Here is a 15,040-nt window from a genome sequence, read left to right on the forward strand (position 1 = left end):
AAAATAATTATTAGCACAAAACCTTTTGTGACCCGACAAGATTGGTTCTTTATACAAGTATTTTATTCACAAGCACAAAAGATTAAAACAAAAAAAGGGTTGATGCGTAAGTCTATAAAAGAACAGAAAAGAAAAAGATTATAAGCAAACATAAGATTATACAATAGAAATGTAGAAAATACAAACATTAAATCAAAATAACCAATCTTGTCGGGTCACAGGCGTCGTAGACAGGATACAAGTAAGCAAGCACAAAAAAAGGGTTGGTGGTGTGACGCAACAAGGATGGAGACGCTGCAAGATCAAGTGAAGATGTTGACAGCGATGCTGGAGGAGCTGAAGTTAGCGAAGGCCGTGACACCCGAGATTGTTGTCATACCACGGGACCGAGGAACGAAGCTGTCCGGAAAGCCAACAAGCGACAGAGATCCGGAAGTCCGTGAGTGGGCGGAAGACATGCTCCGTTTGACAAAGGACATGTCTGATGAAGAGGGCGCCCAGATAGTCCTGGATCATCTCGCCGGCAGTGCCCGAGCTGAGGTACGTCTCTGCCCCCCTTTGGTGAGAAGTACCCCCACACGCATCATAGAGCACATTATGCTGACATATGCATGCCACGAGACGCCATCCACACGGTGGGAGGAGTTCTACGGCAGACGTCAGCGTAGAGGGGAGAGCATCCAAGAATTCTCCCTCAATCTCCTAAAGTTACTCCGTAAGGTGGAGACCGCCACTTCAGCGGACAGCCCCCTACTGGAGAACAAAAACGCCATCTTGATAGAGAGATTTTCATCAGGGCTGGCAGATGCGTCTCTACGGCGTGAGGTGAGGCGGTACACGCAAGAGAAGGAGGACATAGAATTTGCCGACCTCCGGAACACTGTTCTTTCGTGGGAGAGCACCCCACCACCACCTGTTGCAGAGGCCCGCGCAACTAGGGCGAAGACGGACGAGGTAGACAGCAGCCTCCAGAAGCAGCTGGACCATCAGGTGACTCAGCTGAAGGCCACCCAGGATGCCTTGAGCCAGCTTAGCGGACAGGTGTCACTACTCCTGTCCCACCAGAAGACCCCCAGCCCCATGGCAGTCAACAGAGGCCCGCGAACCTGCTATAACTGCGGCGAAGTAGGCCACATCGCCAGATTTTGTCGCAGACCCAGAAGAGACCCGAGAGAAACACCCCCTGCAGCAACCCACACTTCCCACCATACCTGGACTGAGGCCATGCCCTTCAACCCGCCCCAACCAAGAGATTCCCCAAACGCCTACCCTCCACAGTAAAGAGCCAGGCGCTGGAGGGAGAGAGAGCTGGCTCAGCGAATTGGAGCAGAGAGGAAGTCTTTGGTAGAGCGGTGACGAAGAGCCCGGAAGTGATCGTTGAGGTGATGGGTCGGCAGGTCCGGTTCATCATCGATACAGGAAGTGAAGTCACCATTCTACCAGAGACTACTTTTAAGCAGTTGACACCCCAGCCGCCCAGAGTTCAGGATGTTTCGAACTGGCTGCGAGTCCATGCTGCCAATGGAACGGAGCTGCCGTATGTCGGATACACAGAGCTCGACATGGACGTCTGCGGAGTCAAACTTGGCGGTGTTGGTGTACTCATATCGAAGGAGTCTGGAAAGGTGGACCAGCCTACTGGTCTTCTCGGCTGTAACGTGATAAGTGAGGTGAGGGCAGCACTGGAGGAGAAGCACGGGAGGAACTACCTAAAGACAGCACAGGGGAACGTAAACCACTGTTGGGCCGAGGCGCTACTAGCGTTCGAGCTAGGTGAACAACAGTCACCCAAGCTAGAATTTGCCAGGTTAAAGGGGAGAAAGCCGATCTGCATTCCAGCCCGTAGCAGCATGGTGGTAACTGGTACGACGAGGCAACTTCGACATAGCCCGGCGGTTCTGATCCAGGCCGTACAGGGAAACCATGGCAACCTCCCAAGAAATGTGGCAGTCATAGACACTTGTTCCATCCCCATCAACGGATCCGTGTCAGCAAAGATGGTGAACCTAGGCGAAGAGGATGTGTGGCTACAGCCTAGGAGCAGGATTGGCATCGTTTCCCCCATTCGGGTGCTTAAATCCAGTACTGATGCGACCCCGGCGACAAGCAACGGTATCCATCTAGATGTGACAGAAGTAGAGTCCAATCGTCTTTCCACAACGGAGCCACCGATGCAAGAACACCTGCCCTTCGAAATCGACCTTGAAGATGCAGAACTAAACAGTGACGAACAGCGGAAGCTGATGGAGCTCTTGGGTAGATACAAAGATGTTTTCTCCCAAGGAGCAGATGACCTGGGGTTCACTACAACCGTTACCCACAAGATCCCCGTGACCACTGACCAACCTGTCCGTGTGCCCCACAGAAGAGTACCCCCACACCAGATGGCAGATGTCAAGGCTCATCTACAACAATTGCTTGACCAGAAGATTATTAGACCCTCTACCAGTCCATACGCTGCACCTATTGTCATCGTACGCAAGAAGGATGGTAGCATACGCCTCTGCGTGGACTATCGGGCACTAAACGAGCAGACCAGGAAGGATGCGTATCCCATCCCAAGAATCGACGAGGCCCTGGATTCCCTAGGTGGTGCGAGAATGTTCTCCTCATTAGATCTCGTGCAGGGGTACCACCAGGTAGCTGTTGCCGAAGAGGACATCCCAAAGACAGCCTTCCGTGCAGGCACCGGTGGTCTCTACGAATATGCTCGCATGCCATTCGGACTCAGTAACAGCCCAGCGACTTTCCAGAGGCTAATGGAGGTTGTGCTCGGAGATCTAAATTATGGGAGTCTTCTTCTATATCTCGATGACATCCTGGTGTTTTCCAGCTCATTCCAAGAACACCTAGCGAGACTGGAGGTAGTGTTCAAACGACTTAGACAGCATGGCCTGAAGCTGAAACCCAAGAAGTGCTACTTTTTCCGAAAGGAGTGCAAGTATTTGGGCCATGTTGTCTCTGCGAAAGGTATCGCTACTGACCCTGCCAAGACCGCAGCCATTGGTGGATGGAAGCAACCCCAAACAGAGAAGCAACTGCGAGCCTTCCTCGGAATTGCTGGCTACTACCGGAAGTTTGTGAAACGGTTTAGTCAAATTGCAGCACCTCTCCATGCACTTCTCACTAAACATGGGTGTAAGAAGGGAGCTGCCTGGAGACGTCCTTCGTCAAGTCAACAGCAGGATTTTCAACAACGGTGGAACGTAGACTGCACCAAGGCCTTCGAGGAGCTGAAAGCGCGACTGACGTCCCCTCCTATCCTGGGTTATCCTGATTTCAGCCTGCCTTTCATCGTCGAGACTGATGCCTCCTTTGATGGTTTGGGAGCTGTCTTGTCCCAAGAACAGAAGCACGGCAAGGTGGTTCTCTGCTATGCCAGTAGAAGTCTCCGTCCACCCGAAAAGAATATGTCGAACTACAGTTCGATGAAGCTGGAGTTGCTTGGTCTCAAATGGGCCATAACGGAGAAGTTTCGGGACTATCTTCTGGGAGGAGAGTTTACGGTTTATACGGACAACAACCCCTTGTCCTATCTTAAATCGGCCAAGCTTGCTGCAGCGGAGATGAGATGGGTGAGCCAGCTTGCCCAATTTAACTTCAACATCAAGTATCGTTCTGGCAGGTCCAACGCGAACGCTGATGCTCTAAGTCGCCAGACAGCTCATGCCGAAGAGACCCTGCCAGAGGTAACCCACTCTACATCACTACAGGAGATTTCTGACGCAGCACCCAAGGTAAACCGAGTAAGCGTCCGCTCAGCCATTGCTGTAGAGGCTACCCCAGCAACGACTACCCTCCCAGGGTACACTCCTGAAGAATTGGCCAGACTGCAGAGTGAGGACCCAGTTATCTCCAGACTTTTTGTGTTCTGGAAGCATGGAGCCAAACCAGACTTGACCCAACTGAGACGAGAGACGACAGCCACAAGAAACCTCATTCGGAAATGGGATAGAATCCGAGAGAAGGATGGTGTTTTCTATCTTCATTCCCAAGATCCTTTGGAAGGTGATTGTACTCAGTTAATTCTGCCCACCAAGCTACAGCCAGTGGCACTAACGGCTCTTCACAACCAAGCTGGACACCAGGGACAGGAGCGCACCCTTGCATTGGTAAGACAGAGGTTCTACTGGCCAGGCATTGCTGCAGACGTAGAGAGGTGGTGTAAGAAGTGTGAGCGATGTACTGTTGCAAAGGCACCAGTTCCAAACATCAGACCCACCATGGGAACCCTTCTTGCGGAACATCCCCTTGACGTCCTTGCGATCGACTTCACTCTGATGGAGAAATCTTCAGATGGCAAAGAAAACGTTCTGGTCATGACTGATGTTTTCAGCAAATTCTCCATCGCGGTACCTTGCCGGGACCAGAAGGCATCAACCGTCGCGAAGGTACTTGCCAAGGAGTGGTTTCAAAAGTACGGTGTACCAAGGAGAATTCACAGCGACCAAGGGAGGAACTTTGAGTCGGCGCTGGTGAGAGACCTTTGCTCTGTGTATGGGATTACCAAAAGCCGGACCACTGCCTACCACCCGCAAGGAAATGGGCAGTGCGAACGTTTCAACCGGACTCTTCATAATCTCCTTCGTACCCTACCCTCAGAGCAGAAGAGGCGATGGACAGAGCACCTGCAAGAGCTGGTTTTCATGTATAACTGCACGCCACATTCATCCACGGGTTTGTCACCATTCTTTGTATACATGGGACGAGAGCCAACCCTACCGATTGATCTGATGTTTGGCTTAGCAGAGACGGTGACCACTCCTTCATCAAATCTAGACGCGTGGGTGAAACAACACCAACAGAAGTTGAAAGATGCTGCTGCATTGGCCAGAGGAAAGATGCAACAGAAGGCAGAGAGTAGGGCTAAACGTAATGACGTCAGGGTTAACGACAGGGGAATACCCATCGGGACAAGAGTTCTTCTTCGAAGTCACCCCCTTGGAAGGAACAAGATCGCTGACCACTGGAAGGCAACCCCCTATGTTGTTGTTTCTCAACCTCAGCAGAATGTTTATGAAATTCAACTGGCTGACAGCACTGGGCCACTGAAGCGCGTTACAAGGACGGAGATCCTTAACACTAAAGAAGTTGTCCCCAGCGAGGAAGACCAACAAGAGGAAGCGACTCCCATGTCATCAGTTGTCAATTCAGCGATGTCTGAAACAGAAGACCAGGACGTCAACACGACCAGCTTGGACGGGTCCACTCTTGTAATGAAGATTACCTACCCTGTGTCCCAACCCCCAAACCCAGTACTTAGTTCATCTTCGCCTGTGTTAAACTTTCAGCCCCAAGGAACGGACGTAGCAGCGGAGCCTGCAGTGGATGCAGTCTCCTTCGATTCTCCTTCGGAACCTAAGACGTCAAAGGCTGATATTCATCCTGAGAGTACGCACATAGCAGCGGAGCCTGCTATGGTAGCAGTCTCCTTCGATCCAGTCGTATCCAACGTCGATCCAGTAGTATCTAACGTCGATCCCATCGTTAACACCGCAGATGACACTCAACAGTCTACTTCGACTCCAGACGAACCTGTGAGCAAGCCGTTGAGGCAATCCACCCGCCAAGGAGCCGGTAAACACTCAAATCCTTTCAACCTTCCCAGGACAACCAGTCATCGACTTAAGTCTACTTCATGTATATCAGCAAACTCTACTCTTCTGAGCGATCGTTTAGAGGGATGGATCGATGGTTTTCTACAACAGGCGGTTACTCTTACTACTCCACTCCAGACGTCAGAGCTATGAAGACGGCTATTAGAACTCTTCATCTTAGGGACTGTAGTTTTGCTATGTATTTTATTAATTTTTGGTTTTGCATTATTCGGCACTTCTGGTGAATGGAATCCATTAATCAGGAGTAGTATCCAAATTTGTTTAAAAGTTTCCTTGTGAAACATTTTTTCTTTTGGACTTTGTTTTTGCTTTTCATTTATGCGCAAAAATGCACAAATTGGCGTTGTACCGCAAAATGGTAGTTTTACATCAACTCAGTTTTTAAAAGGTTGTTGTTGAGTTTCAAGATTAATATTTTGCGTTTTTTTGTCATTTTACTGTTAAATATTGGTGTGGAACCCAATAGGTTAGCAGAGGAGATTGTGACCAGGCACTTTAAGTGACTGCCCCCTCTTAAGTTAACTAATGGTTGACTTAGCAGCAGCCCACCTGCTGAGGGTCTTATTTCCCAGGGTATGGTCAGTGTGGTCAGCCCCAGCTCTACCCCAGGTATAGTGTAGCTATTGTGCAACTAAGTCATTCCATTGCAAGTTATCATCGTGTGTACAAGTCATTTTCCAAGAGTCTCAGAGCTATTCCAGTTTTCAGAGTTATTCCCATCCTTGTTATGTAAGTACCAAATCTTTCTTTGTTTCTTATCACTGCTAGACTACAATCCATAATTGTGTTTATAATTATTGCCATTTCTGAGGAGATTCACTGTATTTTAAGTGGGTTGGTTAAGTTTCCTTTGTCTATACAATTGTAGTTCTTTGCATTTGTTGTTACTTTTGTTTTAGTTTGGAAGCACTAATTAAGCCAGTGTTTTGCCCAAACTTGTCCTTTTTGGATTGTCTTTACTCTGGTTATATTTGAAACAGTTGAGGATAATGTTTCCTTGGATTAATTTACCTTGCTATATGGAGGAAGGAAAAGAGTTCTCTTACAAGTTTCCTTGAGAAATAGTTTGGTTTATTATAATTAACTTTACATTTCATTGAAGATGGAGTGTATAGTTATTTGTTGTTTTAGACTCTTCCATGTCCATACTTTTATTGTTCATGTCACAGAGAAGTTTAAATTAGTTGTATGGATTTCATTTCATTATTGGCTTTTCTTGTTATTTGATTTACCTAGTTCATTGCAAAGTTCTTGCTAGGATAACTTTGATTGAGTCACTTTTGATAATTGTTATTGTTCCTTATTTTGCTCATTTTGCCATTAAGGTCTTTCAGTTATGATTAAGTTATTGTTTCTTTTGTACATTAGATTTCTGTGTTTCTATTCCATGAAACTCCAGAGATTTACAGTTTCTTGTGTAAGGTTCTTGCATAGACCCCACATGAGATTCCTACTTGTTTATTGCAGAGAGGTAGAGATTAAGTAATTGAGTACACCAGCTGTGGAATGTCTTAGGAACTTCCAAGGTTCATGGCTGTGTGTTTGGTTTATTGACAAAGGTTTAGCTACATCACACAACTCTGTGCTGTGTGTGTGAGGGCATGGTATAGCTAATTGCTATGTGATCGATGCACAGGTGGCTTACATCCAGAACCACTATCTAGATTGTTTATGTTACAGCCATGTTGCTAGCTCATTAGTATGTATTTGTCTTTCTGGACAGCAGTGTCTATTGTGTATAGCAGTGTTAAAACTTAGTGTTCTTTACTGGACTCTAGAGTTTTCGTGAATATTTAATAAGGTGGACTGAGGAACTATTTTATCTTTGGCTAAAGGGTATAATAATAAATGTGTTTCTCTATTGTAAAAGTTTATCCTCTTAAGCTTGAGACATTTTCTCTTTGCCATAGAATTTAATGTTTCAGGTTTACTTTGGTTATTTTGATTTAATGTTTGTATTTTCTACATTTCTATTGTATAATCTTATGTTTGCTTATAATCTTTTTCTTTTCTGTTCTTTTATAGACTTACGCATCAACCCTTTTTTGTTTTAATCTTTTGTGCTTGTGAATAAAATACTTGTATAAAGAACCAATCTTGTCGGGTCACACTTTCTTGGTGACGAGTAATGGGGAGAGGTTGATGGTCTAAACATTGTGAGAAACGACTCCCTCTGAAGTGCCATAGTTTTTGAGTAAGAAGTAATTTTCCACGAATTTGATTTCACTATTAAAGACCTCAGATTGAGAACTTGAGGTCTCGAAATCAACCATCTAAACGCACACAACTTCGTGTGACAAGGGTGTTTTTTTGTTTCATTATTATCTCACAACTTCGATGACCGATTGAGCTAAAATTTTCACAGGTTTGTTATTTCATGCATATGTGGTGATACACCAACTGTGAAGGCTATTCATTGACAATTACCAATAGTGTCCACTGCCTTTAAGCAACGGACCCATGTTAAATTGCTGTTGTGTAAAAAGCCTTTATATTCTGTTATTACATGTTGATAGTGTTTTGTTCCCCTTGACATGGATTTAGGATGTCAGTTTTCATGATCTTTTACTTTTTTTTCTTTTGCTGCATTTGTATTGACTTTAAGTTTGTTTTTTTAGCTGTTTCGTAGCGAAGCGCAGCGAAACAGCTCTTGTTTTTGTTAAAGTTTTTTTTATTATTTTTTTTATTTGTCTGTTTCAGTACTCGCAATTTTTTGCATAGTTCCTAAAGAGCAATTGCAATGAAACTTTCAGGGATTGAAGGTTATGGTGCAATGATGATCCTAAAGCAATGATGTCATGATGACGTCATCACCGGTCACGTGACGTCATCTTAAAGGTGTTTTATGTTAAATGTTTGAAAATTTATAACAAATCAGCCAAAAGAGACCGTAGGTTTCTGTTTGCGGGATTGCGGAGGGATAAATTAGGTCTTCATTTTGTTTTGTGTGCGTGACCTCACATGACCTCTACTTCCGGTTGAAACCGGAAGTGGCCCTCTAATTCAAAATTGGCAAAAGATATGAAGTTGCTTTTAACGATGTTAGTGCCTGGCAAGAGTGGGCAGTTCAAAAAAAATACCAATGACGTCACAAAATGCAACAGCGCCCTCTAGCGGCAGGTTGAAAACTTGTCAAAATGGACTTTTTGAAGATGTGTGTGGTGAAGTTTTTTGTAATCACTTTAAATTTTACACACACGTTAACTGTCAGGCAGCCATCATATGTGTGAAGTTTCAGATCAATGACGTCATCGGGGGTCACATGACGCGGCCTTAAAGGTGCACTTTTTGAACTAATATAACTCCCTAAGTAATTATGCGATCATGTTGAAACTTGGTAGGTTGTTGGATATTGACAAGTTCTTATGAAATATTAAAGGACGTCATGATGACGTCATCACATGTTTTTTTAGGATTTTTTCAATTTTTGCACCTTTAACACATAAATTGCTATCTGAATAATATGGTATAATCCAAATTATTTTTTATTTATGCCACATTGGGCAAAATTGCTTTGAATACCCAACACATTTAAAACTCAGTTGAGAAATTTGAAATTTTTGTTGACGAAACAGCTCTGCATTTGTGCACAAATGCAATTTAGCTCTAGTTTTAACTTGTTTTTTGAATTGTAATTTCTAATGTTTGTGATAGATTTGATGTATTTTTTTTTTTTTTTTTCTACGGATTTTTTGTTTAGTTTTCGAACGACCCCAGATGGAGATGGCCCACAAGAAATGTAGTAGTTTATTATCATAAATAATGATCATCAATACAAAATTGGTACAAAATATTCATATTATCCAGTGGGATTCTAAACATGTGCTTGGACAACTTGCAATTCTAGAGCAGAATCCTAACCACTCAGGTAGTTGGGCTAATATAGTGCAGTAATTGTTGTATTGTCAATTTACAAAACTTGTTTCAAACATTTTTTGTTAGGTGACTCCAACTACAACAGACTTCGGCGTGTATCGATGCATCGTTGCTAACAACATTGGAAGAGTAGAGCATATAGTATCCCTATCCGCGGCAGGTACAGTATGTTTATGATCATAGCCCCCTCGCTGGACTCCCCACATACGTACCATATACATTGTACTCTAACTCGCGTGTTCTTTTAAAGGCAATTCCCTGGACACTATTGGTGCTCAAAATCTTTGTTAGCATAAAAACTTACGTGGTAACAAGCAATGGAGAGCTTGAGGTCTCTAAATCAAATTTGTGGAAAATTATTTCTTTCTCGAAAACTATGTCACTTCAGAGGGAGCCGTTTCTCACAATGTTTTATACTATCAACTTCTCCCAATTACTCGTCATCAAGAAAGGTTTTATGCTAATAATTATTTTGAGTAATTACCAATAGTGTCCACTGCCTGTAAGAACCAATTCTAGGTTTGGAATATTCCCCTTGGTTGATCACACAGAGCATGAACAATATCCATGACTATTTTGTCAGCTCTTATATTAATAAATATTAAATCATTCTTGTAAAAAGCGCATTCCGTGTATGCAAGACCCCATGCACTGTACAGTCATGAAACTAAGTTAAAGGACACGAACAATTCTTTAAAACTACACGTTATTATACAAAAATGATGACAACAAGTTCAGGACCATGTTTGAAAGTCACTTGCTTTAGCAGATGGGTTTTAAGTGAACTCTTGAACAGATCTACCCACTGGTTGCCGATAAATTGCCTTGTGATGCTCGGACCTACGTTAAAACGGACATCCGTCACGTACTCGCATTCCTCTTGCTGACGTGCTTCCTTTTATCGTAATGAGTGAGGCTTAAGGGATTTCCTATGAAGCAAGGGACGTTGACTCAATTATTGTAACTATTGACTAACAATGTCAGCAGCAATAAGTACCAATACAGCTCTCAAATGACATCGCGTAATAGTGTTCGGAAAAAAGACTATGCGGTCTGAACAACAGAGACTAGGGTTGCGTTTTTACTGCTGTAACAGAACAAGAAGTGTTACAGTTACTGGTCAATTGTTAGAGACAATTGACACTATTGGTTATTGTCATCAAAGACCAGTCTTCTCACATGGTGTATCTCGACATATGCATAAAATATAAAACCTGAGAATTTGAGCTCAATTGGTCCTCGAAGTTGCAAGAAAACTATGACAGAAAAAACACCCTTGTCACACGAAGTTTTGTGCTTTCAGATGCTTGACTTCGGGACCTCAAAATGTCATTCACATTAGTGGAAAATTACTTCTTTCTCGAAAACTGCGTCACTTCAGAAAGAGTTGTTTCTCACCGTCTTTTATACTATCAACCCTCTCCCCATTATTAGTTACCAAGTAAGGTTTTATGGTAATATTTATTATGAGTAATTACCAATAGTGTCCACTGCCTTTAAACTTTGTTTTACCGCTGTAATGCACCACATATTGACGACAAAATACCAAACAATTTAAGGTAAAAAGATTAAGCATGCTGAAGAAAATTTTAAAACGTCCAATAACAATGCACCAATGCACTTCAAACTAAAGTGTTTGAATTATTTCTGGCAAGTCTTATAAGAAACCTGTGTCTATTGTCAATTTTAACTAAAAAATCCTTCTCACTACTTCTGGGTATAACTGTAGTTACTCCAGGCCCTCCGGAGAATGTCCGTGCTGGCTCTACCTCTCACGATACTGTGATCTTACTCATCGACTCACCAAGAGAGACGGGCGGTCTGGCGCTCACGTACTATCGCGTGAAATACCGTAACAGTGCTGTGTTGAGATGGGAAGTCATCGATTTTCCAATCGGTAAGAATTACAATCATGAATGGGGATGAGATTCTTCCGCCTTTGGGCGGAGTGCGTTCTTTCCAAGTTTAAAATCTGTCTTTTATTTAGGGGATAAGATCATCAAAAATAAAAATAAAAAAGTGTTTCTTTTTTCCCCACTTCATGTGAGCTAGTGAAAAAAACTTGCAGGTCACCCAACATTTGTTCGACCGAAATAGTTAAGGGAATATAGTTAACGTTTACTCACCTGCGGCGACGGTCTTTTAAACATTTTCAGAATCTCATCCCTGCATGAAACGCAGGAGTTTTATTTCAAAGATGTCACTGGGTGTTGAACCTAAATTGTCATCTTCAAGTTGACAAAATTAACCATACAAATTTGTTTGTTTGCTTCAAGTTAACATGTGTCCTGAGATAGCTCCTGTAGAACCTACTGTGTGTCTCAAAAAAAACTAAACACTTTTGAAATGGCTGCCGAATAAAATTATATGATTCTGGGGGTAAAGGTTTATATGTATGGATAGTTTATGGATTCAACTTTCATATGACACCAAAAAGTCTGACAATAATTCATGCTTGGGAGAGCAATACTCATTATAGACTAAGTAGCCATATCTTGGAGTAAATTTTGTAAGCTCCAAATGACTACCTGTCACAAATTGGAAGGCTAATTACTGCGCAACCTAATTGTCATACCCTTTACAAAAGTGAGCAGTGCTCACCCAATGATAAATTATTTTCAGACTTTTTGGTGTCATGTGAAAGTTGAGTCACAGCTATCCATACGTATCTAAACCTTTTCCCCCAGAATCATATATTTTGTTTTTGGAATCTGTTTCAAAAGTTTTTTGTTTTTTTTTAGACACCCTGTAGTTACAATAAAAGTAACCCTTAGGATAACTGCAACTAGAAGAACCCTTATTCTGTGTTGTTCATAACTAAACAATATTTTGGATTAACAAATCTCACAAACAGTTCATACCAAATCCTTTTCATTATGTGACACCACTGATATTATAGAGTCAAAATAAGAGGATATTGAGGAGAATAGCTTACCGTTACAATGTATTTGTTTCGATCTGGAAAAATACAGAAGAGAAAACAGTCTGTTTAAAGTGTTGTCTCTCTCGTGAAAGTAATTGGAAAGTGAGTGGAAATGTGAGCGTGAAGCTTATGAGGGCGAAGTGTGAACAGGTTAATTTGCAGAAATAAACGCTTCTAAACAAACTCAATTGGCGGATGGGTAAAAAAAAGTTAAATTATATGTTTACAAATGAAAGAAAATAGTACATTTAAAGGAAAAACAAGTAAACTCTGTGGGGTATCTTTATAACCGTCACAATTGTCACGACATATGATATCTTTTTGTTCAATGTTCAGGTAAGAACACCATCATTGTTGGTTTGAAGCCCAACATGGAATACCTGTTCAAAGTTGCAGCTGGTAACATGGTTGGATTCGGCAACTACTCTGAAGTCGTTGGGATTCTGACCGGCTCACTGTGTGAGTACAACATGTAGAATTTACCTGGAGGTAGCCTAGTGTTGCAACGTCCTATCTTTCCTGGTCAATCGCAGCTCTATTTATTTTTTTTATTTTTTTAATTATATTTGAATATTTATTTATTTATCTATTGTTCATTTAATTTTCTCTTTTTTCATGGTTATTTTGTTCTTTGAATGTAACTCTTTTTAAACTGTTAGGGGACTCTTTTAAACTAAATTTTTCATTTTTTATAAATATATTTGTGTATGTTTAATTTTTGTTTGGTAGGATTAATTCTTTGCCTGTTGGGGGATTATTTGGCATTTGAACTCATTCTGCTTTATTACTTTTTAGCATCTTTCTATTGTTGTCTAATGCTTTTAATGTTTTTATAGACTGAATGTAAATAAATATAGATTTTTTATTTTTGGCTAGGGATATTGGAATTGAAGGCCTTTGGGCTATAGCTTTTTGGTAAACTTTTTAAATTCCAGGCATGTCCCTGGCTTTTGTTTTTGTTTTTGTTTGTAATCTGTATGTGTTGTTATACGCTGAGTAAATAATAATAATAATAATAAATCTTAAACATACACATACACAATGATTAAAACCAGACCTGACATGGATAAAAATATAATTATAAAAAAGAGGATGCACTCAAACAAAAGCAAATCCGGAACCTTGCAAAAACAAACTACCATAAAACTACAAAAAGCAGGTGTCAGGGAAAACAATCCAAATTCCCTAGGCCTTAAAGGACTTAAGGCCAAAATAAGAATGGTACGCAAGAACATCTTTTAAAACCATGATGCAGGAACTAACAAAATAAATTAACTAAAGACACTGAACATGTTTGGTGATTGTCAACGACTAGTATTCTCACTTGGCATGCTTGGTGTGTACCAGCATATGCATAAAATAACAAACCTGTGAAAGTTTGGACTCAATTGGTCGTAAGTTGCAAGAAATTGATGAAATAAAACACACCCTTGGTGTACAAAACAGTGTGCTTTTAGATGCCAATAAAACGCTTTTGGCCAGAAATCATTTATTATTTTAGTGAGAAATTTCCTCTTTCTCAAAAACAACGTTACTTCATTCAGAGTTACTTCATGAGTCGTTTCTCACAATGTTTTATACTATCATCAGCAGCTCTCCATTACTCATTACCAATGAAGGTTTTATGCTGTCAAATATTTTGAGTAATTACCAAACGTGTACATTGCCTTTAAACATTAATCAACTATTTTGAAGCATTTCTTCCTTTCATCCTTCTATCTTTATTTTGACAATGCTTGTCATCATTAGTCCCCTTTTTTCCCCTTTCCGTATTATTTTTCCAGCCCTTTTACTATGTTCCCTTCATGTTTTGCCATTCCCCCGCCCCCTTCCAACAGACGTACCACACTGCGTGCCCCTTCCTTCTCCCTGTCCCACAACGTGCTCTAATTACCCCCACCAGCCTTCGTCCTGTCATCGTGCCTCGACCCCATGCATTGTTCTTGACTGTATGTACGCGTGAAGTTACTGGACGCTCGCGCTGACTGTGACATCACAAAGGACGCCTGCACTCAATCACAAAGTTATACACGCTTGCGCTTTGACTTTGACGTCACAAACAACACATATCCCCAACCCACGGGTACCCCGAAATTGACCCCAGGACGCATCATTTTAGCAGGGTGCGGGCACTACTTAACATGAAAACAACATGGCGGCGCCCATGCGATTTAAGCGCTTTTATAATATAGATTCCCCATCCAAAGAAACCACTACCTCAATCAATTGTTTTTCGTAATATATATTTTGAGCAATTACCAAACAAAGTACAGAGCCTTTAAACATTAATCTACTAATCATTTAAAGCATTCCTTCCTTTCATCCTTCTATCTTTATATAGATTCCCCATCCAAAGAAACCACAGCCTCAAGCAATTCTAACAACACTGGACGGGACGGCACATCGACATGGCCACAACACAAGGACAGCGGGTTGGATTCCTCCAACACTACCGGTGATGATAAGCCGGGCGTCGGGTCATTCGAACCCTCACCATTTGCCATTGTCATCGGGGTGCTAGTTGCGGTGTTCTTGACTGGGGTGGTAATCTTCATTATGTTGTCTGTGTACTGTGTGAAATGGCACAAGAAACGACCGACAGAGGTATGCTGAAAATGCTCAT

At 42.0% G+C, this 15,040-nt stretch overlaps 2 protein-coding genes across 3 annotated transcripts in view; both read left to right on the top strand.

Annotated features, from left to right (window-relative positions):
- LOC139951638 (fibroblast growth factor receptor 3-like) overlaps positions 1 to 15,040 on the top strand; it is a 92,186-nt gene that overhangs the window by 61,513 nt on the left and 15,633 nt on the right. For both annotated transcript variants that reach the window (XR_011787814.1, XM_071950607.1), the window contains exons 7-10: positions 9,561 to 9,654; positions 11,224 to 11,391; positions 12,754 to 12,876; positions 14,759 to 15,021. Coding sequence is in view for 1 of the 2 variants with exons in the window: in XM_071950607.1 (XP_071806708.1) it covers positions 9,561 to 9,654; positions 11,224 to 11,391; positions 12,754 to 12,876; positions 14,759 to 15,021 (648 nt within the window). In the remaining variant the exon portion in view is untranslated. The remainder of the gene's footprint in view (positions 1 to 9,560; positions 9,655 to 11,223; positions 11,392 to 12,753; positions 12,877 to 14,758; positions 15,022 to 15,040) is intronic.
- On the top strand, positions 286 to 1,281 carry LOC139951791 (uncharacterized). The gene has a single exon (XM_071950863.1). It carries the CDS (start codon positions 286 to 288, stop codon positions 1,279 to 1,281), a length of 996 nt encoding a protein of 331 aa, XP_071806964.1.

Source organism: Asterias amurensis, chromosome 19 (assembly GCF_032118995.1).
Source record: "Asterias amurensis chromosome 19, ASM3211899v1".
NCBI lineage: Eukaryota > Metazoa > Echinodermata > Asteroidea > Forcipulatida > Asteriidae > Asterias > Asterias amurensis.